The 25,174-nt window shown below is 40.3% G+C and overlaps 1 protein-coding gene across 2 annotated transcripts in view; it reads left to right on the top strand.

Moving 5' to 3' along the window:
• Positions 1 to 24,913, top strand: part of STK38 (serine/threonine kinase 38) — a 41,505-nt gene extending 16,592 nt beyond the window's left edge. Inside the window, exons 3-14 of one of the 2 annotated variants that reach the window (XM_080805602.1) lie at positions 90 to 141; positions 1,023 to 1,145; positions 3,146 to 3,229; positions 7,217 to 7,340; positions 9,625 to 9,779; positions 13,627 to 13,729; positions 14,552 to 14,613; positions 19,770 to 19,887; positions 20,954 to 21,077; positions 21,294 to 21,389; positions 22,317 to 22,411; positions 22,895 to 24,913. In XM_080805602.1, coding sequence (XP_080661728.1) covers positions 90 to 141; positions 1,023 to 1,145; positions 3,146 to 3,229; positions 7,217 to 7,340; positions 9,625 to 9,779; positions 13,627 to 13,729; positions 14,552 to 14,613; positions 19,770 to 19,887; positions 20,954 to 21,077; positions 21,294 to 21,389; positions 22,317 to 22,411; positions 22,895 to 23,025 — 1,267 coding nt within the window. In that variant the 3' untranslated portion in view covers positions 23,026 to 24,913. Of the gene's footprint in view, positions 1 to 89; positions 142 to 1,022; positions 1,146 to 1,165; positions 1,210 to 3,145; positions 3,230 to 7,216; positions 7,341 to 9,624; positions 9,780 to 13,626; positions 13,730 to 14,551; positions 14,614 to 19,769; positions 19,888 to 20,953; positions 21,078 to 21,293; positions 21,390 to 22,316; positions 22,412 to 22,894 lie in introns of those variants that run through there. The other variant, XM_080805603.1, reaches the window with a different exon arrangement.
• Positions 24,914 to 25,174: the final 261 nt, after the last annotated feature.

Here is a 25,174-nt window from a genome sequence, read left to right as displayed (position 1 = left end):
TGTTTTTACCATTAAAAAAATACTGTGTTTATCTGGATTTTTCAGAAAGGTATTCAATTGTTATTTCAAATATCTTTATTTATTTTTAGACAAAAGAAGTTAGAGAAAGTGATGGAAGAAGAAGGCCTAAAAGATGAAGAGGTAATTCATATTGGGAAATTTTTCCTTGAACCCAGCATGGCAAATCTTGTTCAGCAAGTTGTTAGCCTTGGTACATAGGGTACTTGGCTTAGAGGAATTTATGAGGGCTGATGTACTTCTGGATTTAGATACTCATGCAAAGGGAGAAATTCATTACTAAGTACCAGGGAGAGGAAGATTTATCTAGGCACAGTTGTATTAAATTAACTAGATTTAGAATTCCAAGAAAAGAAAGAGATGAGATCACATTAAAATTTAAAACAACAACAACAACAAATTATAGCATACTTATGGAAATCACAGAAAAGTCTCGATAGGAGTGGAGCAAATTTCTGAAATTATCAAGGCAAAATATCTCTTCAGTTGAGTCCTCCCAGTGTCTACTGACGTGGTAGGAGAAAATACAGTTAAGAAACTGCAAGGAACTGAAAGTGGAAATACCTTCAAAAACAGGAATGAATCATAGAATTCAGGAAAATGGTGAAAAATACTGAAAACTCGTAGGAAATATAGAGCATAAAATGAACTCCAATGTGTAAAAAAAAGACTAAACCCAGAGGGACATTAAAGAAAACGCTATACCCTTTTATTTTATAGAAGTTTAAAAGAAAATATTGATTGTTTATTCTTCCTCCTTTAGAAAAGTTAGGATAGTTGATTGCCAAACTAGGTTGGTCAGAGTCCTCAGAGGAGGCACTCATCTGTTCAGTATGGTTTGGTTATTGTGACCAAAGGCTGGGGAGGAGAGATGTGACCTCTTAAGGGTTCAGAAGGTTCTGCTTAGTCCGCTTGGTCCTGCTTTCCCATTCGCAAATAAGACTGCTATGAAGTCGCAGTTTCAGCTCCTCCCCTTCCCACTTCTCTCCCCATTTAAACATTAGAAGCGTTTGAGGAGGTCAGCGCATGCACGGAAGGAAACAGAGTTTCTTCGTTTGAAGAGAACAAGACTTGGATTGGAAGATTTTGAGTCCTTAAAAGTAATAGGCAGAGGAGCATTCGGTGAGGTAAAAAACCACAGCTATTTATCGGATATAAAAACACCACACAACTCTGAAGCTGCTGACATACGTGAGTTCTTGATTGTTGATAGATCTGCAATATGGGGTAGGTGGGTCAGGCATGCTAGCCCCACCTTGTAACTGCTCCGTCTGTCCTTTATCTCCCCCTCCACTGTCCCAGGTTTCTGATTTTTCTTCTGTTTTCTAGAGATGGTGTTGATGCTCTAAGTATTGATCTAGAGGGAGAGTTGAAAGGTAGAAGAAATCAATACTTATTATCTACTGAGTGCTTCTCTCTTACAATCATGACAATAACTCATTTTATGGATGATGAAATTAAGACTCAGGGGGGACATATAATGTTCCATTGTCACACAGCCAGTGAGCAGCAGTACCAGAAGTTGGGCCCAGGAGTTCCTGATTTTTTTTTTCTTTTTAGTTTTTAATTACTTGGTGCTCATCACAAATGTGCTCCTTAATCACCATCACCTATCCCCCCACCCACCTCTCCTACGGTAACCATCAGATTGTTCTCTATAGTTAAGAGTCTGTTTCTTGGTTTGCCTCTTTCTCTTTTTTTCCCCCCTTTGCCCATTTGCTTTGTTTCTTAAAGGAGTTCCTGAACTTAAAGCTCTCGCTTTTCCTAGGATCACACTGCCTCTCCAGGAGCAAACTAACAGCATATCTCCACCCTTTATTTCTTCCCGTCAGATTGCTATTGCTCTAATGATGGCCCTAGGAAACAGAATTTATAAGAATGGGTTATACAGGTAGTGGTAGAGAGTTGAAAGCATTTGCCACTTTATCCCACCTGGTCCTGTGGACGCATCCTGCTTAGTCACAAGGGCAGTCTATTGGGGAGGGTTTGAATGGGCCCGTGCAAGGTCATCTTCATTAAAGGAAGACACCTAAATGAACGGCTTACTGATGCAATAGTTTCATTAACTATGTATAAAAGGAGCAGCATATTATTAAAAAGCCATAGCTAAGGGAAATGTGAGCAACAAACTTAGAGGCACAAGTGAAAGATTAAATTGATCCCTCAGTGTTCAGAATCCCTGTTGGCTTGTGGAGAGAGGGAAAGGTACAGTACCACGTCTAAAAGGGCTTTCTGTTCAGGGAGGAAGGGACGTGGGACTCAGTCAGGAAAAACATGAAGAAAGGTGCAGGGAGAAGAAAGCATACTTATCGGGGGAGGGGGTGTGGTGCGGGGGGGTGATATGCAGGGACTTGCCAAGAAGTTTGTCTTTGGATTTGCAGACCATTAGTTTTCTTTTTATCATAAAATTATCTGTTCTTTCTTAAAACATTGGAAGATAAAAAAGAAAAAGGAAAACTGCAAAAAACCCATTTCCCTAATTATACATTTTTGGTTTTTTTCCCTTCAGGACGTTTTTCCTATGCATCAGCTTTTGCTTTTGTATTAAACATTGTTGTCATCACTTCCTTAGGGTTCTGAGCTGATTGGATGACATGTACCTTGGGTGTAATGAGTCCTTAAGTTTGAAAGTGAGGGTTTTAAATTAGATTGATGTGTTCAACTAGGGAGCCAAAGCTGTTCAGATGTGGAGATTTTTGTTTTTTGTTTTTTGTTTTTAAAGAATTTATTTATTTGTCAGAGAGAGAGAGCGAGCACAGACAGACAGAGTGGCAGGCAGAGACAGAGGGAGAAGCAGGCTCCCTGCCCAGCAAGGAGCCCGATGTGGGACTCGATCCCAGGACGCTGGGATCATGACCTGAGCCGAAGGCAGCCGCTTAACCAACCGAGCCACCCAGGCGTCCCTAGATGTGGAGATGTTTGAGAATGTTTCCAGGGCTGACTTCATGGTATATAATAAATATATCCATTTTGGAACATTAAAAGGCACTTTTTTCTGCTTTGTTATTGCTGGTTGCTTATATTAATATTGTAATACTTTTTTAGTTTAAATCATTTCTTGTAGTACATGAAAGCGCTAGCTTGACATTGTGAACTTTTGACTCGGCGTTTCTTTTATAACTTTCAGGTGCGGCTTGTTCAGAAGAAAGATACAGGGCATGTATATGCAATGAAAATACTCCGTAAAGCAGATATGCTTGAAAAAGAGCAGGTAAACCACAATTGTAGCAGTGATTTTAGTCAACTTAAAAAATTTTTTGTCATGTAAAACTGTTCTTTTTGTTTATTTGAAATGTATTTTCTTATTACAGTTTTCTTTAGCACTGTCATATATGAATATACATATAATATTACTTTTCTTTCCCCGACAAAGAAGCAGTTACATATATCTTAAAAGGACAAGTACTGCCTTATGTTGTGTGGTCTTTTAAAAGTTGAAAACCTATTAGAAGCATCTGCTGTTTGTGTCTCCCAATTGATTACAAACTGTGCTTGTCATGAGGAGCCTGTTTTGAAGTCACACTTGCTGTGGTAGCGTGTTCCTACTGAATGCTAAGAGAAATTGTATATATATACCTTGGAACCTAGACTTGGGAACCAGAATTTGGAATTTGGAATCTAAAATGTGTCTTACTGTGCTTCATTCTGTACCCTCAAATCAAAGTTGGGTCTTCTGAGTAGCTCGTTACTACCCAAGAGAGACCAGTCTTCTTTCTGAATGAATTTGAAAAAAATCTAATGCAAACGGCAGAGCAGTGCAAATTCTCTTTTAAGGTTTAAGAGCACTTTCTAAAACCTAAACCTACTTTGCATAGAGATATATAAGATGCAGAAGTACTTTATGCAAAATAAAATTTTTTTTTTTTTTAAAGATTTTATTTATTTATTTGACAGAGAGAGAGAGATCACAAGTAGTCGGAGAGGCAGGCAGAGAGAGAGGAGGAAGCAAGCTCCCTGCTGAGCAGAGAGCCCGATGTGGGCCTTGATCCCAGGACCCTGAGATCATGACCTGAGCTGAAGGCAGAGGATTATCCCACTGAGCCACCCAGGCGCCCGCAAAATAAAATTTTTATTATTGGGCAATATATTAAAAACAAGAACGCTTTGTTTCTGTAAATCTAATTTCATTGAGTGGTTTGCTTAAGAACAGATTGTAGTGGGTGATGCCTGCATATGTCCTGTAAAGGATCAGATGCTCCAGGAGGGCAAAGAGAGACCCTGTGGCAAGGAGAGCTCTGGGTGTAGAGTGCAAGAGCAGGGATGGAGAGCAGCTCTGCAGCCGGTCCCTTCTGCCTCTTGAGACATGATCGTTGAGGCTTCTCTGCCTTTTAAGTTCCAGTCACTATTTGGAGTTTTTATTTTCTCTTCAATTTTCATACACTACCCATAAGCTTAGAGTCACAGGAATTTTGGTTGAGAGTATCAAATACCCTGGAAGTGAACCTTCAGACATCCTAGCTTATGCTAATGCTGGCTTCATTCAGAACGCTCAACAGCCCTGTTTATGTATTATCTAAAATTAGTGTGTGGAATGGGTATAGGCAGTGAAAGAGTTTTGGTTAGTCTTGAAAAATGAAATGTAAAACTGTATTGATTAGTCAGTGTATTTTGTATTTTGTAAGTAAAGTTTATTTTTACAAGACCTATTTCCTGTAGTTTTTTTAAACGAAGGCTTAAAACATTTCTTCATCAAACAATTAGTGTTCAGAATCACATTATAAAAAGAAGTGTGCATGAGGACTTTCCCTTATTGGTCCTTCATGGCGTGTGCCTGTTGCCCAGCAGGGTCACAGAGGACAATCCAAGCATAGGGTGTAAAAATAGTTTTTTGAGTATTGTTCCTTCTTCAAAATCATTTTCTAAAGTTCTCCTACATGAGAGTAGAGGGGCTTTCTCTGAGAATAGGATTTTAAACAATGCATTAACTGAATTATTAGCTCACCATGCTGCTGGACTCTGTAGGTTTGATCTCAGGGTGGTCCAGTTAAAGTCTCTGGCCCCACACGCTGCCTGGATCAGCCATCCTAAAGTATAGTTTGTGTCGGGTGTGACAGGAAGTAGACCAGTGCAGATCCATCACTTTTGGGTGGGGCTGACAAAGTTTAGATTCAGAGCCTCATTTTTTGTAGGTAGAGGTGCCTTATCTATAGGAAAAGTTTGTTGTTTGCTTTTACTAAACTGAACAGGAATTAAAGCTACTCACTGAGAGTTCAGGTTGTTATCCTGATCCATAGGGTGGAAATTTTTAAGGATAATAAATTTTAGAGGATAAGAGACCAGCATTTAGCTATTTTTTTTTTCATGTTTCTCTTACATTGCAAAGGAAAACCTCCAGTTGTGATGCCAATATCATATTAGGATGGGACAAAATACACACTTTTTTTTTTAAAAATTCCTTTTCAGTGTAACAGTATTCATTGTTTTTGCATCACGCCCAGTGCTCCATGCAATACATGCAAAATACGTACTTTTATCTTTGCTTTTCTAGCACTTAGGGGAGCAGCTAGCATATAGCTCCCTACCCCATTAAATATTTACAAAACAGGGAAAGGGAGCCTCTGATGTGAGTTGCACTTCTGGTTCTTCCCTCCCTGACTCTCTATTTACCTTACTCCAATCTACTCTTGAGGTTCCTAGCTGCTGTTTCAGCCCCAGGAGAGAAGGGCAAGGTATGCACAGGAGACCTAGAGCTTTCCCCTTGGCAAACAGAGACTGTGGCAGTCACCATTCTGCCCTCAAGGGTGACTGATGAGTGGTAGTAGTCCCTCCTCTTATCTTTGGCTCCCTGCGACAAGTAAAGGCCTCCGCAGCCAGGAGAGCAGAGGCAGGTGGAGTTTGACTTGTATGGTCTTCATGTCCGCTAATGCCCGGGGCCTGGCCTCAGCTGCAGTCGAGCAGGTGACATTACTGTTTCCCAAAACTTGGCTTCTGTATGAAAGCTGAGGAAAAGCATCTACCCTTACTCAGTTTCTTCCTGATTTCCTAACACTGTTCCTTACCACCCTTTTCTTCCATTTTCCCACTCTCTTACCCTAAGTAGAGATGTACAAAATGGAAATTTTCTGCAACATTGAAACTATTTAAAAAGTTCCTAAACAATTTTGGTAGAGCCTTGGAACCGAAATCTGTAAACTCAAGTGCCCTGAGGCCTGCAGAAAGAATAAGGCAGCTTATGTGTAAGATGGGAGAGGGCTGGGAGCTGCGTCCAACTGGAAGAGCGAGTGCCTGACTTTGCTAAAGAGATTCCGATAAAACAAGCAAGCATATAGAACATCATAGCAAATGAAACAACAACCAGGGGTTGAGTTTGCCACAGAAGGGCCAGTTTGTGAGCTTTAGTACATCTTCACCTCCAAACATAGAGGAGAACTCAAGCCCTGCAGCGTGTGTTAAGAGCAAAACCTCTACTCAAGGATTGGACTGGGTCTTAATAAACATAGACATGGATGAACCCAGCTTTGCATCTTATGACACTTATGTAAGGAGGGGTTGGGATTTGATAACATGCAGCAGTGTTTTGATTACTATTCTATATTTAAAGTAGATAAGGTAAATTTGATAATAAAATGTTATTGTAATGAAGTAATTCTGCCAGTTCTCCCAAATTTTTGGCAACTTGATCTCCTTCGCTAGATAGTTTATAAGAGCAGAAAACTGGAAATACCAGAAATTTGAATCCGTAACTTCTCTTAGTTGTTCTTATATTCAATTTAATAAGAACTGAGCACTTACTCTGTGTGCAGCAGTGACCCGAATGGTGTGGAGTAGTGTTCTAGAACTGTCAACCAGGGCGCTGTCCTTGCAGATAACCTTGCACACCCAAGGCAAGACTTGTTTAGAGAGTCTCATCTCGGGGACTTCTTTTTGTCTTAAAAGGTTATCGGGACAAAAAGCTGTGCCAAAGAATGGTAGTTTTAACTAATCAGAGGTTCAATTTCTAGCACTGCGAAAGTTGCCGTTTGCATTACAGCCATTCATTGTGTTATTTTTTTAAGCCTTTCATCACTCAGGTGTTCATGACTGAATACCTTCAAGTCAAATGTTTTTCGTTTTGAGTTCATACGTTTGCCTGAGCACAAATTAGATCTTTTACGTCATCACAATTTAATACTCAAACAGTATTTAAATTGTTTAAACAAATATACAGTCGAATAAAGCAGAGCAAGGCTTGTCATTAATCAAATGCGTATACCTCCAGGTTGGCCACATTCGTGCGGAGCGTGACATTCTAGTGGAGGCAGACAGTTTGTGGGTTGTGAAAATGTTCTATAGTTTTCAGGATAAGCTAAACCTCTACCTAATCATGGAGTTCCTGCCTGGAGGTAATTACTTGACGATGAAAGGTCATTTTTCCTTTTTGTTCTGTGGTTTCTCTCTCTCTCACGTCAATTAACCCTCCTTTCTACTTTTAACCGTGCTCACAAAGTTGCTTTCTGTATCTTTTTTAGGTCTGTAAAGGAGGTCAGTAACCTGTCTTGTGCTGGGGTGCCTTTCTACAATTCTTAGTGCCATAAAAGTAACCTTCTCATTCATTCTCATGATTTCAGATGGACATTTCTTTCTTTTCTTTTTCTTTTTCAATATATAGGAATAAAATAGGGACTCTGCCTGCTCTCCTGTCAGTGGGAATCATGTATAATCAATTACCCAGGTGACCAAATTGAAGCTATTACATTCTTTGCTTCAACTTTTTTGTTTCTTTTTCTGTAACTTGTATTAATAAGGAGTGACTTTCTCATTACCTATATTAGTAGCGAGAAACAGTTTCTCATTTCTGAGATTTCAAGTTTTACGTAACTCAGCATGTGTATCTCCTAAGACTGCTCCAAAGTGAACCCATAACAGAACATACCGTCTGTTCTGGGGAACACAGTCTGTTTGCAAGTGAGCAGATGAGCTGTGAGCAAACCCTGGTGGGGGAAAAAAAAGAAAACTTTTTCTCTTTTTGGTTCTATAACAAAGCAAATACAACTGTGGCATAATATTTTTATCCTGTGATAACCTTTCTTTAGATCTAGGGTCATCAATTTTTAACGAACAGTTAAAATGCAAGTTAGGAAAGAGTCTGCTAGAATGAGGAGAAACTTTTGAACATTTAGATGCCAGTTCTTAAATAGGAATAAGAACCGGCTCAGTCCCCAGCCCCTCGACAAGTGTCTCCTTGAGCCTTACATGCTCCATCTTCCATAGCTCCTCATGTCTCCTGGACCCTGCCCTTTGCACTCGGTGGAGCTGGCCTGCAGAGCCATAGACCATCTGCCTTGAGCTCTCTGATCATCTGGGCAGACTCGCACAGGTGAGGCCACCGGCTACTCTCCTGGGCCATAGCGCTAAGGCCACACAGCTACCCTAGAGCTGGCCTGAGTGCACCACCCCCATGTCTCTGGTGTGCCTCCAGATTGAATATGTAGCTGCCAGGAGTGATTAGAGAATCCTGTTTTTTAAGTCTTGGGTCAAAAAAAGAGAGCGTTTTAATAAATGGTTTGATTTTTGCCTGAGTGTTAAAATATCCCCTTTTTTCCAGAAATATAAAAAAAATCCCCCAAAGTTATAAATGAAATTTAAAAAAAAAACAAACCAGAATGATGCTCTATTAAAATCAGAGGTTTCTTTCTCTTTTTCCTGTTTTCTGACCATAAATGGCTTTATATGGAATCTAAACTGAATCTTTCCTGTTTCTCTTAGCTTTAAACTTCTTATACATATTTTCTTTGCTTTGCTTTTGTCTGACCATTGAGTTAGGATCAGAATCGTTTTTTTGGCATTTTATGTTGCTGGTATTAAGCAGAAATAGTTAAATTTTGACTTTGCAGAAAACTAGGGAGTTTACCTTTTAACTGCTAGAATACTGATAATTGTGTCATAAAAGTTGCATAAAGCATATTGGTGTATATTTAACTACCTATAATAAAACACTGGAGAAAAAACTCCACTGATCTTGGGAGGTGTTCACTCTGTACTTGGGGAGGCAGCCATTACATATCCCAGGAGATAGCATTTTCAGTTCCTTTTTAGCTTTTGTTGACTTACGCTCTGCTACCTAAATCCCATCTTTTTATTTGTTTATGTTCAAGTGTTTTGTAGGTAGAGACTGGAGAACTTGTTTTCTGCCTCCTCATATATTTAGTTTTTGTTTGGCATTTTGGCCTCTGTCTACAACAGGGGCAGTATAACCTATGTGGAAATGCCATTTGGTTCTAGGGATAGAGAAGTTCGCAGGCAAAGTGAAAAATAAAGCAATTTTCCCCCCAAGTTCAAAAAATTACCCTAAGCAGATTGTGTGTGTGTGTGGAAGAGAAAGAGAAAGAAATATCCTTTTTCTCTCCTAAGTGTGGTGGAAATCACTGCTCAGTGGTCAGCATCAGATTAGGTTAAAAGCATTTTGCTTTCTGTGGCTGTGAATTTTACCTTTAAGTGTTAGAGATTACTTCCCATTTCCACCCATAATGGCAGTGTGGGGTCAGTTTCTGGAACACAGAAGAGGCCTGTTTAGCACTGCCTTATGTAGGCAGATAGGGAAGACCTATCTGAAAACTGGCACTTACTCATGTATTGTGTGTGTGTGTGTGTGTGTGTGTATGGTGGCTTGTGTCTTCTTGTTTCCAGGGGACATGATGACCCTATTAATGAAGAAGGATACCCTGACAGAAGAGGAGACTCAGTTTTATATAGCAGAAACAGTATTAGCCATAGATTCCATTCACCAACTTGGATTCATCCACAGAGACATCAAGCCAGACAACCTTCTCCTGGACAGCAAGGTACTGTGCTAGGAAAGTAGCGTGCTCGATATGTGTTTCCTCATCTGAGCAGTCTCTGCTTTCACACCTGTACCACTTGTAATTGTAGTAAGGGAGCCAGGAACTGCCTTGTATATTCTTCTCTCTCTCTCTCTCTTTTTTTTTACAGGTAAGTTTGCTGTTACTTCCCTTCTCTGAAAGGTGTATGACTCTATAATTTGATTGAACATTCTTCTTAATAATAAAGGACCTTTTTGAAAATGATTAAGAGGAAAATTGATTTAGAAGCTTATTTTATAATAAAGCCAAAGATAGTCATCTTTTCCTAGCATATAATTAACTCTACTAATGCATCACCTATTGTGAACCCCTCTGTTGGGCAACCTTATTAGTTGAGGAACCCAGCCAAGAAACAGGAAGTAAGGCAAACAAAAACAACAACAGCAGTCCATCCCAAAGTTCAGGTTCCAGATCATTTGCCCTCTGCTTAAAGAAGAGTCATGCTCAACCTCTGTACTATTCTTGTTGTATTTTTCTTTAGAGATGGAAATGAGTTCACTTGCTTGGTTCTTAAACTCAGAGCAAATAAGAAGAGAATCCCTGTGCTGCTAGATTGTTGGCTGCTCCTTGGCAAGTCTCCCCACTGTCCAGACCTCATGTATCTGTAAAGTGAATGTATTGATCCAGAGAAGCTCCAGAGTCCCTTCCAGCTATAAAATTTTAGGATGTTATGTTCTGTTACATAGAATTGTTGTCTGGGCTGAACTTTTCTTTTACATAGAACAGTGAATTTAATTCTTAGGGTATTTTTCTTTATTGCCATTTTTTAAAAAGTTGTATTTATTTAGGTAATCTCTACACCCACCGTGGGGTTCGAACTCACAACCTTGAGATCTAGAGTCACATGCTCCACTGACTGAGCCAGCTCAGTGCTGCCTTTTGATAATTTGCTTGTGATCTTGGAGAAACCTGAGCTTTTGGTAAATTTTCTTTAAAAAAATTTTATCTTTCAGGACGCCTGGGTGGCTCAGTGGGTTAAAGCCTCTGCCTTCAGCTTGGGTCATGATCCCAAGGTCCTGGTGTCGAGCCCCGCATCGGGCTCTCTGCTCCGTGGGGAGCCTGCTTCCCCCTCTCTCTCTGCCTGCCTCTCTGCCTACTTGTGATCTCTGTCTGTCAAATAAATAAAATCTTAAAAAAATTTTTTTTATCTTTCTATTTCGAGGTGGCAAGAGATTTACCAAATAATTTCTGGTTAGTAGCTTTTTTCTTCATAAGAATAATGTGTATACATAGTAGAAAATTTGAACAGTATAAAGAGTTATAAAGAAGAAAAATACCTATAACCTCATCATTTGAAGATAGCTACTATTTTGGTACAGTATCTTCAGTACCTCTTCTCTTTGTGTTTATAATTTATATACAGTTAATATCCTAAAAGTAGCTTGGTATTCTGTTTTTAAAATGTTAATGTATATAAAATTAATTTTCTATGTCATTATGTTCAGATATACTTTTAATAGAGCAGTGGCCCTACTTTATGTGGTTGGGTTCAGATGCCCTGGTCCTGTACTCTGGGTGTCTTAGTGCAGACTTAGTTGAACCCCATAGTCTATGTGGAGGTCCAGCAAACATCTTGAAGGCAAAGAACTTGGGGCCTCAGTGTGGCTGAGGAGAAGTCAGGAGCCCTTTTAGGTGCACATTCGCTGTCTACAAGATGCTAGCCCAGACTTGTAGAAAAATGTTCTTACAAGCAAGCTTATTTAGGTGTTCAGCTATACAGATTCTAGAAGTGAAATTAGATGTTTTGAGTTCCTGCTGCATACTTAGAATAGCTACAGAATTCCCTGAGAATGTAGGCTTGAATAGCATTTGCTTCAGGTACTGCTTTTTAAGACACATTCCTTTCTTAGAGGTGTCCAGGTGAAGTCTAGTTTTGAGAACTGGAATTAAACTCTGTTCCTTGACTTGTACAACAAGTTATTTGCAGATCTGAAAAAAATGATGCCAGGTTAGCAAGCTCAAAGCTGTCTTCGTTTGGCTGTTTACTTTGTTGTGCGTGCACGTGTGTGTATACACACACACACACACACAGCCAAACCTAATGGGATTTCTATAAAACGAAACAATATAAAACCTCACCCATCTGAGCAGTGCTTCTGTAGCCTCCTTCTCTATCCTGAGAAGTTTATATGTTAAGGCCTAAGGATGTCCTGAATGTGGTATGGAAAGACCACAGACGTTGAAGTCACTGGGACTTAAACCTTGGCCACACCACTTCTAATTGTGCGATCTTGAACAGTGTGGATCCCTGAGCATGAGGATTTCCTCCTGTATTTTGGCTTTACTTCCTTATCTACTTGAAATTTCATCACCCCAAGAACACCTGCCTCTTCCTCAGGACTGCTTATGTGCCAGGCACTAGGTTAGGAGCCTTACATGCATTAATTCTCATCATTCCTGCCAGGAAGATACTATTATTTCCATTTTCCAGATGAGATCAGGGGGTTGGAGAGGGTAGGTGATCCTGGTCTGGAGAAAAGGAACTTGAATTGATTTCTGGCTTTGGTTCTGCCATTTCACCAGCAAGCTATTTAATGAATCTGAGTCATTGAAGTGTGGCTTAAGAGTTATAAATGAGACGACACATTTAAAACATGAGGCCTGGCTCAGAGGAGGTGTAAGTGTTCCTTGACGAGACTGATAAAGCCAGACACTTAAGATTAAAATACAGTATAGCAACATTTGTCAGGAACTATGCAATAATATTGGTTCTCTGTCTTTGGAATAATTTATTTCTTGGGCTGTATCATAAACAATTTAAGAGGCAAAGTTACATGAACAAAAATTTGTTCATTTACTCATTATTTCACAATCATTTATTGAGACTATCCTCTGTACCTTGTATGGTTAGGGTTGGGAACACAGACTCTATCACAGGGGTCCTTATAATCCACATTATATGAGAGTGAAGAATTCGAAATGGAATAAGTATCCAGAATTGGGACGATGGTTAGGTAAAAAATGATGTGCTAAGTCATTTGAATTTTTTTTTAAAGATTTTATTTGAGAGGGAGGAAGAGAGAGAGAGCATGTGAGTACAAGAGCAGGGGGAGGGAGAAGCAGATGCCCGGCTGAGCAGGGACATGGGGCTGGATCCCGGAATGCTGGGATCATGACCTGAGCTGAAGGCACCCCCTCAGTCATTTCAATATTATGTAGACATTAAAAATGGTGATTTTGAAAACCATGTAGAAACACAGGACTATCTGAGTGAATGAGTTTAAGAAGTAATAAAAGAGGGGGCACCTAGGTGGTTCATTTGGTTAAGATTCTGACTCTTGATCTCAGCTCGGGTCTTGAGTGCAAGCTCCACATTGAGCTCATGCTGAGTATGGAGCCTACTTTAAAAAAAAGGTGGGGGGAGTCTGGGTGGCTCAGTCAGTTAAGCGTCTGCCTTTGGCTCGGGTCATGATCCCAGGGTCCTGGGGTCGAGCTCCATGTGGGGCTCTCTGCTCACTGAGGAGTCTGCTTCTCCCTCTCCTTCTGCCTCCTGCTCACCTTGCTTGTGCTCTCTCTGTCAAATGAATAAATAAAATCTTAAAAAAAAAAAAAAGTGGAAGTATATTCAAATGCCTTGGAGGGTTCAGATAAAAAGATAATATGTAAAAATTGAAATACTTTCATTAGTAGTATTTAGTATAATAGGATCTTTTAAAATTTGATTATTTATTTATTTTTCCCTATAAACAAATTAAAAAAAGAGAACATACTCTGGATCTGTAATGGATACTGGAAGGGGCCTGAGAGTATAATGTCTGTTCTCCATTCCTGAATGTTCATCCATTACCTTGTTTCTTCTTCCCCACAGGGCCATGTGAAGCTTTCTGACTTTGGCCTTTGCACAGGACTGAAAAAAGCACACAGGACAGAATTTTATAGGAATCTGAACCACAGCCTCCCCAGTGATTTCAGTAAGTGTAAACAGTGGTGTTAGCCTTTTTATCCCTTACCTGGGCCTGGAAGAGCTGTTCCCTTGGTAACCAAAATATGCAGGATGGATTAGGAGATTCTCACAGCATGAGTCTAGAGAATAAAAGTATCCTTCCAGGTGTGCCTATGGTTTTTATTGTATGATGAGGCAAGATGAGTGCTACCAGATATATTGAGGCAGATATTGAAAAGAGCCGTCTTAGGAACTCTGCTGAGGTTACTGGAGATGAATATAGGGCAGGCAAGCAGAAGTAGAGGAACAAGTCTTGGGACCAACTCCAGATTAGATTTATCCTACGTGCTTCTTTCTGTCATGGCAGAAAAAAATTGATCTTTGTAAGTGTTATTTTCACTCCAGCACTGTGAAACCATTGAAACTATGTAGTATAATTACAGTTCATCCTGGAGTAACTTATACCAAAAATGTATTTTAATTCTGAAGTCTCTGATTATGGACCAGTTATTACTCATGGAAATTACTTGATGGTAATTTTGAGAAATTATCAATGTCTTAGGTCCAATTTGGGACTTTTGCTGCTGATGAAACTGTAGTCCTGTAATTCTGATGAATGACTGTATCTTTTCTGGCCACATGACCCACATGACTTTGTGATTCTTGAGCTAATGCTTTCATGCCTTTGATTTGGGTTTACAGACTTGCTGGGAAGTATGTTATCTAGAATTACTAATGTATGGGCAGAAAGGCAAGACTTTAAGATCTCATGGGGCTTGAACCAGAGCCTAAAAAAGTAGTAAACATACATGTCTAAACTTTGATTGGGACTTGTTCTCTTTGCTTTTAGCTTTCCAGAACATGAATTCCAAAAGGAAAGCAGAAACCTGGAAAAGAAATAGACGTCAGCTAGTAAGTAATATCTGTGGCTTCTTAAATGCTACAAACTGAGTATGAATAAATTTAAAAAATAGGTACATGAATTTGCATTCAACAAGTGTTTACAGCATATCTATTCCTTGCTTTTAAGATTACCTTAATAGAACACTGTCACACTGCCATTGGCACCAAAGGTAATCTTTGGAAAGAGGGAAGATAATATTAGGTTGTTTTGGTTGTGATTTTTTTTTTAAAAGATTTTATTTATTTATTTGACAGAGATCACAAGTAGGCAGAGAGGCAGACAGAGAGAGAGAGGGGGAAGCAGGCTCCCTGCTGAGCAGATAGCCCAATGCGGGGCTCGATCCCAGGACCCTGGGACCGTGACCTGAGCTGAAGGCAGAGGCTTTAACCCACTGAGCCACCCAGGTGCCCCTGGTTGTGATGTTTTAATGGAGGACTTCATTCTGATCCTTTACTTTGATGACAACCCCTTTCCTTCCTTTTCTGCCTGTTCCCCATTTTTATGGTATTGTAAAGGAGATATATTTAAACTGGAGGTCTCTCAAGATGAAACTTAGTTACAGACACCTTACCCAGAGCTTTAAGGCAGTGGTTCTCAAACTTTTAAAATTTTGATTCACTTGTGCAAGTCAAGACTTCAGTTCACCTGCCCCACCCTTTCCTCCTGTGTGGTGGAAAAGAGAACTTGGTGATAAAAATTGGAGAGAAATTTAAGGAAAGTGCTTTTAACTTTATAAGTATTTAAGTATGTACATATAACATTATGCCCTACAAGCCTAAAAATAATTATCATTACTGCATTTACCTTGATGATACGTTGGAAGTTATTTAAATAGTACAAATTCACCAGTGAAATATGCTTTCTAGGCAGACTTATTCTGATTCATTGGTTTATATCTGAAGTATAATCTGTATGTCCCAGTGTCTAGTTATTGGAAAATTATAGACCAGAGATAATAGAAATGTATATCACCACATATTTAGGTTTTGCTAGAAACCCATAGTGGATTAAATAAATGACGGTAAAGCTAAGCTAACAATTGGGTGTAGAAAGCAAGAACAGCAGCCATGGAAGACGATGGCTAGTTCAGAGTGATGGTGATGTATGTGTATCATCTAGAAATGGTGGCACTTCTGCTTGTTAGTGTATGCAGTAGTAACTTGGTGGGTTTGCCAAATACTGTATTTCAGTCAGACTTCCTAGTCAAATACTAAACTAGAGTTCTCTGTAGTATCTTTAATAACTCGGTGAGTAGGTCACTGGGAAGTAGCTGTCTGGTCCTATTGGAAATGGATGCCTATAAGGTTGTTTAAGAAAGCATCAAAAGAAAGGCTTGCATTTTTTAAGCCCATCAGTGGGCCTCATACCAGACTGTGCTTTGAGTATAATGATTTTTTTAGTCAGCCTGAGCCCTGGAAGAGGCATTATCTTAAACCAAACACTTCTGGAGATGTAGTAACTGAAATTCATCGTGGGTATCTTTTTCTCACATGAACTTGGAGATACTTAAGCTTGGTATAGTCAGACACATCAGAGTCTCCTTTCCTTAGGGACTCTGATACTCTTTAAGTGTCTGAATTCTATATGTGGTCGAAAAAACTGTTTACAAAGCTTATTGAGGAAATGTCAGGAAAAAATCGGTCAGATGCGTCTATCACATCTCTCCATTGAGTAGTAAATCTTAACCTTGGCTGCACATCAGAATCACCTGTGGGGCTTTAGAACCTATCGATGCCTGGGTCCTACTCCCAGAGATAGATTCAGTTGGTTTGGGGTATATAATCTGGGTATCTGATTTTTTGAAAGGGCTCTGGGTGATTTTACTGTACAGTAAAGGTTGAGACTCTCCACTGAAGATACTGTTTCTCAAATAATAGCTCCTGCATTATTGGGAAACTGATATTTACCTGTGTTTTGGAAGCTAACAAAAGGTAAGGAATCCTGATTTTTAAAAAAATTTTTAAAGCAAGCCAAGAGTTAACCTTTGGCCACAGTGCTTATTTATTTATTTATTTATTTATGTAAAGTAATTTCTGTGCCCAGTATGGGGCTTCAACTCACAACCCCAAGATCAGGAGTTGCATGCTTTACTGACTGAGCCAGCCAGGTGCCCCAGTCTCTGGTTTTATAATAGAAATTTTTTTTAACAAATAAGATCTACTTAACATTCAGCTTTGCTGGAATAAATCTAATTTCTAAATTGAGGGGTTTCTGTAGTTTCTTAACCTTTATGATTAGAATGAATATATACTTCTTGGAGAGCACAGTCCATGTCTCAGACTTTAAAGCTTTAAAAATAACAATTGATACTTGTATTATGGAAAAAATGGATTCCTACTTTATAGTATATACAAAAATAAGTTGTAGATGGAAAAATAAAAATAATAAAATAAAAAAAACTTAAAAAAAACCTTTAAAAATTTTAAAACTTTAGAGGAAAGTATAGGGTGATCTTGAAAGGGTGATCTGGGAGTAAGGAAGGATTTTTAAAAAACATTAAGATACAGGAAGTACAAATCATAAAGGAAAATTTGATTTTACTTTAAAGAAAAAAACCCCTTTATATATGGAAAGACATAAACAAATGATAAGCCATATATGGTCCCACTACTTTGGAATTATGTTATAGCTCATGTACATACCCTACAACCCAGCGATTCTACCCATAGTCATATGGTCTGAAAAAATTTGTGCTTGTGAACCAGGAGCCATGTATAAGAATGTTTATTACATTTTTGTAATAACAAAAAACTGGAAATAACCCTGTGTCCCACTGACAGAAAATGGTTACACTGCGGGGTAGAATACTTTACAGCAGTGAAAGGAATTGATCTACAGCTACGTGGAACATCATGGATCAATTTCAGGAACAAAATGTTGAGAAGAAAAGATCAAGGAGCAGAAGACTGCATGTAGAATGATCCCAAATTGCAAAGTCCCAAAATAAAGCTAAGATCTCATTTAAAACAGATGTGGGGCAAAATTAAATATCTTTTTAAAAGCAGAGGAATGATAAACAAAATTGAACCATAGGGGTTAGGAAAGGCAGGAGGATGGGAGAGAGAGGAGTGCATGTTTAGTTCTAATGACATTAGTAATGATTCATTTCTTTAGTTGAACTCATGGTTATTCATTATTATGCTTCATAACTTGATAATTACACATTTTTTGGTATATATCATATATTACAGCACTTAAAAACCATAATAAAAATGATAATCCTCACACTGGGAGAAGTTATTTCCAATATGTAAAGGATTATGTCCTGAATCAGGATTAATGCCCTGGATTCATAGAGAATTCCTGCGAACAATAAGAAAAAAGATAATGCAACTAAAAAACGAATGGGCAAAGGATCTGAACTGGAATTCAGAGAAAAAAGACCTGACTGGCTAATCAGTGAATGAATACATGATCAACCTTGCTAGAAATAAAGGAAATATAAATTAAAACAGCAAGATCCCATTTCATATTCATCAGATTGGCAAAAATTAAAAAGTCTGACAGAGCCAGGTGTTGGTGAGATACGGAACACCAGGAGCTCATCCCCACAGCGGGTGTTTAAATAGGTATAAACACTTTGGAGGACAGTTGGAAGATGTTCATAATGCAAGACCCAGTGATACTCCCCCTGGTAGATCCTTTAGAGAAATTCTTGCTCTAGTGGCCAAGAGGGGTCGCAGGAGTGTTTATTCAGGTGTTGTCATAGTGAGACATTGGAAGCCACAGGAGAATGGATAAAAAACAAAACATCATGACATTTGTATAATGGAGTATGTGTATAGCAGTGAAATGGATGAACCAGAACTACCTGAATAAATGGCAAAATCATTATGTTGAGTCAACACAAGTTGTAGCATTGTAGACTAACGAGTACCAAGTGAAACCCTTTATTAAAAATGGAAATATTCAGGAAGTAATATTATGTCATTTATGCAAATCTTCATACAAGCATAACACAGCAACTTCAGGGTGGTTTTGACTTCAGTGGGGAAGGAGGAAGGGACTATGGTTTTAATTGTTCCTATAGTTTTTTTGTCTTTAAAAAAAAAACAACTGATCTACAACAAATATGGCAGATGATTAACCTCTCTTTAATATGGGCAATAGGTACACGTGTGTTGTATGCTGTTTTTTTTTTTCCTGTGTGTTTGCAACATTCTGTAATAAACATTTTCAAAAGACAACACAGGTGTTATTATTTTTTTTTAAAAGATTTTATTTATTTGACAGAGAGAGAGATCACAAGTAGGCAGAGAGGCAGGCAGAGAGAGAGAGGAGGAAGCAGGCTCCCCACTGAGCAGAGAGCCCGATGCGGGGCTCGATCCCAGGATTCTGGGATCATGACCTGAGCCGAAGGCAGAGGCTTTAACCCACTGAGCCACCCAGGTGCCCCAGGTGTTATTTTTTATGTTAGAAATTCTGTAATGTCAAAGTGCTTCGATTAGAGCCTTCTATGTGATAAACCCCTAAATGCTGAGCACACTGGCAGGCTTTGAGTATTGTATTCCTGGTATTTGAGAGTAGATTACTTGAATTTAGAAAAGATTCCCCTAAGTACTGTTTATATAAATGAGTACGTTTGGTAAATAGACATAAATTTCTAACCTATAGGATATGAATAACTTGTAATAATAAAGCTTCCCTTTCTGACTTTGCCAAATCAAGGAATATTTATAACAGAAAAAGGGATGATTTAGACAAGGTATTTCATTTTCAAACTGGGTTCTGCCACTTAATTAGTCCTGAGCCCATGAACAGAGCTGTTTTGGGCGTCAGATTTTTTTTTATCTGCTGGTAAAGTCCTTTGCTAAGTTGTGTCAGGATGAAATAGGCTCCGAAGTATACAAGAAGTATGGAGCCAGGCACTCACTTACTGGGAGCTCAGTAAATCATGGTACAAGTTGTTAAGATGGATACCTCTGTCCTGATGGACCATGGGCTTTGGCTGTATTTAGGAAGGGTCTCTTGCCTCCCTGACCAAGCGTTATTGTTCGTTTTGGAAGTGCTCTGGCAAATCAGTCTTGCCGTGAAGCTATGGGGTAACCTGCCCAGTTAGTTTGTGGGTAGCTGTAGGTGGTGCTTGGAACCTTTGGTCTCTAGAACAGGACTCTGGGCACCCTCCTGCCTGCGGGGCCCCCCTGATGTATGGTACATGTTTCAGGCCTTCTCCACTGTAGGCACTCCTGACTACATTGCTCCTGAGGTGTTCATGCAGACCGGGTACAACAAGCTCTGTGATTGGTGGTCGCTTGGGGTGATCATGTATGAGATGCTCATCGGTAAGTTGCATGCTTTCAAAGGACTTTTTCTGTAAAGCCAGGAAAGAGTCCCATATTGATAATAGACTGTTTCAGTTGGGGGTGATCTAAGCACTTTTTCCCTCTTCTATTTTAACGTGAAGTCTCGTAGGTAGAAAGCTTGTGGCCTTCAAATAGTCAACTTTAGTGTCTGGCTTCCTGGCACCTTGTGGTTGCTTTGTTGTTCATTTATCCTGTTCTTCTTCCCCTTTTTCATCCTCTCCTAGCAGCTCTTTCAGTCTCTAGCATTTGTTCCACTTCATTGTATGCGAGAACTTTAACTGGGCGTTGGCCTCATGTACTCTTTACTTTCTTGCTGATCCCTCCCTCTCTCTAAGCCTTCAGAGCATGGAACCCTCTGATCTCTCTCCCTCTTATTGGTATGGTGTGTCTGTGTATTTAGGGGACACTGTGGCCGGGCGGGTGGCCATATGCCCGAGAGCATGAGGAGAGGAAGTGTGTCCATGGCAGTCCCGAGTGCGTGAGTCGGCGGCTGACTAGTATGGCTTCTGGCTGCGCTGTCTTTGGGAACTTTGGATGGATGCCTGTGGAAGTGGATATGATCTGCGTGGAGGCCATGCCAAGTAATATGGTCTGAGAGTATTTATCCCCCTGTCTGTTGTTCTCAAGAAGAGGCATGATGGTCAACTTTAAAACCTATGCTTTTTTCCTATTCAACTTGTTTAGCACTTTACCTATATAAGGATATTCCTAGAACAAGGTCGTTTCTCAGTGATGTTGTTTCATCCTTTAATTTCTTTTTGGAGCACAGTGTGCACACGTGCAGTGCTGTGCTTGTCCTCCTTTCCTTTTTCAGCTTCAGCTGTTAGCTGCTTCCCTTGTGGCACAAGAAGCACAAATTCACTTTGGGCTTAGGAGTTTGAGGGGAAAATGAAAAATTAGTTTAGATGTTTTCTGGAATGAATGGAAGTCACGGAAGAGGTTATGTGGAGGGTTAAAGATGTATAGAATCATATTAAGGAGAATGCTCTTCGTCAGATTCAAAGTTCTGGAGTGTCAAAGCTCCGAAGTCCCTTTTTTATTACAGGCTACCCACCTTTCTGTTCTGAGACCCCTCAAGAGACATATAAGAAGGTGATGAACTGGAAAGAAACTTTGACTTTTCCTCCAGAAGTTCCTATCTCTGAGAAAGCCAAGGATCTAATTTTGAGGTATTAGTCAGAGAACATCTCCCCCACCTCCCATCCAGGTTTTTTGACATCAGTGAATTCATTTTTTTTTTTTTTAAACTTAAATTATTACCCGGGTCTGTGCCTACTCTCTCCCATTTCTCTCTTTAAAAAAAGGTGGAGGGGTGGGGAGGTTATTCCTTTTCTTTTTCCAAAGAGACTACGTGAGGTGTGCTGAAAGGCTTCTGTCTTTTCCAGGTTCTGCTGTGAGTGGGAACATAGAATTGGAGCCCCTGGAGTTGAGGAAATCAAAAGTAATTCTTTTTTTGAAGGCGTTGACTGGGAACATATCAGGTATATCCATATAAAAACTTTCAGGATTATTTCAGAAAGGCTGTAATTTGCTTCATACTAATTTAGAAGCACCATTATTGGCAAACCAGGTAAGGGAAGAGGGCTTCTTAGAAACTCAGGGTCTTCTCTTGATTTTCCTTTGTGGTGAGGATTGAGAGCTGGGGCTTCCCATCAGCTATGTGCCAGGGGATATGGTGAAGCCAGCAGTTATTTCCTGAGTGAAGTGACATTTGGGTTCCATGGTGAAGGGATCACCTAAGAAGTGTGTTGCCCTTGCTCTTACCTAGAACACACCAACTTCTGTAGTGTTGGGAGCTGCCAGCAGGGCTGTCCCTGGCCACAGGAAGCTGGAGTCAGAAGGGGCGTGTGGAGGAAGAGTGAGCTGGCTACTGCCGGGGCTGTGGAGGGCTGCGGAGGGTGGCCTGCAGCAGCCCTTCTCACCTGGCATTTGGCATTGGGCAGTTGCCAAACCAAAGGTGAAGACATTGTCCTCTTTTCCATGATTGAGTTCCGATTTGCATTACTCAGAGTTTTACCTTTGGCTCCTTTTTGCCACGTTTTTAACCCTTTCTTTGTTAGCACCTCCAGTAGAAGGGCAGAACCCCACCTGAGGGAGTGCCCAAAGGGTTAGTTCCCCTTTTTATAGTCATGAGGGCAGTGCATTAACTTTGGATTTTAATTTTTCTCATGATTTTTGTCTTTCTTTCCAGCTATGGATCATTGTTAGTTCTGTTTTCTCATTTTGTCTGGATGTGACCAGGTGGCATGGTTGCTCAGTGTCAGAAGCTTTTCAGAGAAAATAGCTGCTGCCTGCCAGTGGATAGTCTCCCCATGTCAGGCCAGGGGGCTCTGTGGAGAAAGACTTAATTAGCTGTGATCCACATGGTTACTAACCATAGTAATCTTTGTCATGTCTGTTCTTGGCAGAGAGCGACCTGCTGCAATATCTATTGAAATCAAAAGCATTGATGATACCTCAAACTTTGATGAGTTTCCAGAATCTGATATTCTTAAGCCAACAGGTAACATCACCACCAGTGCCTCCTGCTGCATTATAAGCACATTATTGCCCCTCAGTCTGAGGGTTGTGTTTATAGGTTAGCCAGAGGAATTTTAGTTCTTCACGTTCTTTTTAAGTGTTTTCTAGTGCTGGTGCTGGGTGGCAGTGGTGCCCTATTCAACGGAGAATGAATACAGACTCCCATGCTCAGCTGCTGGATGGGGTGGGGAAATCATAAGGTTTTTTTTCTTTTGTTTTTCTTTATTAAATTAAAGGTTAGGTAACCTGAAGTGACAGAAATGGGGAAGTAAAACTTTAAAAATATTTGTGAAAAATAGGAGGTTCAAAGAACATAGATAAGCAAATGTAGAAGATTCACAGATTGAAAAACAATTTTTCCCAAGTAGAAACTGTGGTTCCCTTCTTCCCAATGTCATGTCCTCGGTATTGAGTAGTCCCTAGGGGTAAGATAGTGAATCAACTCTCACATCTGTTTCTTTCCCAGTGGCTACCAGTAATCACCCTGAGACTGACTACAAGAACAAAGACTGGGTCTTCATCAATTACACATACAAGCGCTTTGAGGGCCTGACAGCTCGGGGGGCAATACCTTCCTACATGAAAGCAGCCAAATAGTATCCTTGAAACAGAATTCTCAGTGGAGCGGAGTTCTTGGAACATCATCACGGTTTTCCTCTCACATACTCTTTTGAAAGAGTTTCCAAGAAGTTTATGGAACCCCCCAGTGTGTCATGGTAAACTCTCCTGAATGTGACAGTAAGTGGATTCTCTTCCATAATACACTGGAAACCTGTAGAACAGAGACAACCATTTCTACCACATCGGCCATAACAACTGTACTGCTTCTTTAGAAGCCTCCTGAGCCAATTTGATAGAGGTTTTGAAAAACTTTTTTTCCTAAATTCATCAGAATGAAGAAGAAACAACAGCCATCATCAAACATTACTGAGATTGTAACATAGACTTATTGACTATCAGCCAATTTCTGTGATTTTATGACAGACGTGCTTTCTGCCAAGCCCACCAAGTATTTCTTTTTCCTTTACAGCTAAAAGTTCCATAGTACTAAGGAAATAAAGCAATAACGAAAGCCTCAGCAGCCAGCATTCTGGCTGAAGGAAATGATCCACCATCCTCTGAGTGGGTGGTGATGGTGGTTTCTCCCCGTACCTCGGCCTGGGGCGAGTGGCTCCTGTTAGCCTCCATTCATGGTGCACTTTACTTATGGTACTAGGATAAAGACCCTCAGTCCATCGATTTCTCTCCTCCTGCCTGTCTAAAACACTCGTGCTGCTCTTCTGAATGTTGATGGGGGATACTAGTGTGATCTGTTGTTGATCTCAGAAGACCTGAGCCACTGGGCTTTTTGCCAAGGACTGCCAGGTCATGTGGCAAACCCTTCCTGTCTCTTCATGGCTGGATCAGAAAATCCCTCAGACGGATGTTGTCGTGGACCAGCAGTAGCCACAGGTGCTGCCAGCAGGAACTCACTCTGGTCCTGGGAACACAGCGGGGAGAGTCCAGGCTGAGGCAGCAGGCCTGGAACTCTCTTGGCTAAGGTGCTGCTCCTGCTTGGTCTCCAGAACCTCCTTGGAAGCGAAGGAACCGGCCCAGTAGAAAGTGCAGAGCCAGTCTACCAATTCCTGTAAAGTTCACTCCCCAGTCCTTGGTGCAACTGTGCTTTGTCTTCTCTTGGTCTATGTACTTGTCCTCTCCAATTTAAGTAACCATTTTGCCTTGGAATCATGATTATAGATATTTCCTTTGCAGATGCCTTCCTGGGGGATGCTCCTGTCTACCCTAAAGGGTAGCCTGCAGCCTGGGCTGACCAGGCCTCTGCTGTGGCATTCTCAGGAGAGACCCTCGGAATTTTAGCACAAAGTGCCTTTTCTTTCACAGCTGCCACCACCTTAAGAGGAATTTTGCTGCATCAGAAAAATGTGGAGGCTCCATATTCATGCATTATTTTAAAATTGTTGATAACTCTGAAAGCATCATTTGCACCTGTGTGGTGATTTTGCCTGTTGCAAAGCGTCATAGCCAAGCTGTAGCTGGGAGGCTGCTTTCCACCAGTCTTGAGGATAAGATCAACTTGAAAGTATGTCCTGGCTGAGCCATTCAGAAACGAAAAATGGGATATCAGAGTTATAGTAGTAAATGAAACTGCTTTGGGTTTTAATGTCTTAGAGGAAGAAAAAAGAGAATATTAGGGAAGTATTAACTTTGGATGAAGGTAACGTTTGCCCCTTAATCTTTCATTCATGGTCTGCTAGTGAAAAGGAAGTAAATGAGATTCTTTTGTGTCACTTTGTAGTTCCGTTGTATTACCAAATAGTTGAGGTTTTGACCCCCAGGTGTTTTGCAAGTATGTGTGGTAAGCACGGTAGAGAAAAGTTCACAGGAGTGGTGATAGTCTGTGCGTGGGGAGTGGCAGGGGATGATTTGTTTTAGGGGGAAATGCCCACATTTTAGATTTCTGAATAAACAGTGTGAAAACAGTGTGAATATGATGTGTTTTAAAGCAAAGGTGGGGGCGCCTGGGTGGCTCAGTCAGTTAAGCATCTGCCTTCAGCTCAGGTCATGATCTCAGGGTCCTGGGATCGAGCCCCACATTGGGCTCTCTGCTCAGTGGGGAGCCTGCTTCTCCCTCTCCCTCTGCCCTACCGCCTCCCCCCCAACCCCACTTGTCTTTTATTTTATCTCAAATAGATAAAATCTTAAAAGAAAAAAAAAAAAGCAAATGTGGCTGTAACTGAAAGGGACC

The sequence above is a fragment of the Martes martes genome, assembly GCF_963455335.1.
Source record: "Martes martes genome assembly, chromosome: 6".
Taxonomy (NCBI): Eukaryota; Metazoa; Chordata; class Mammalia; order Carnivora; family Mustelidae; genus Martes; species Martes martes.
This window is presented reverse-complemented; position numbering and strand designations above follow the sequence as displayed.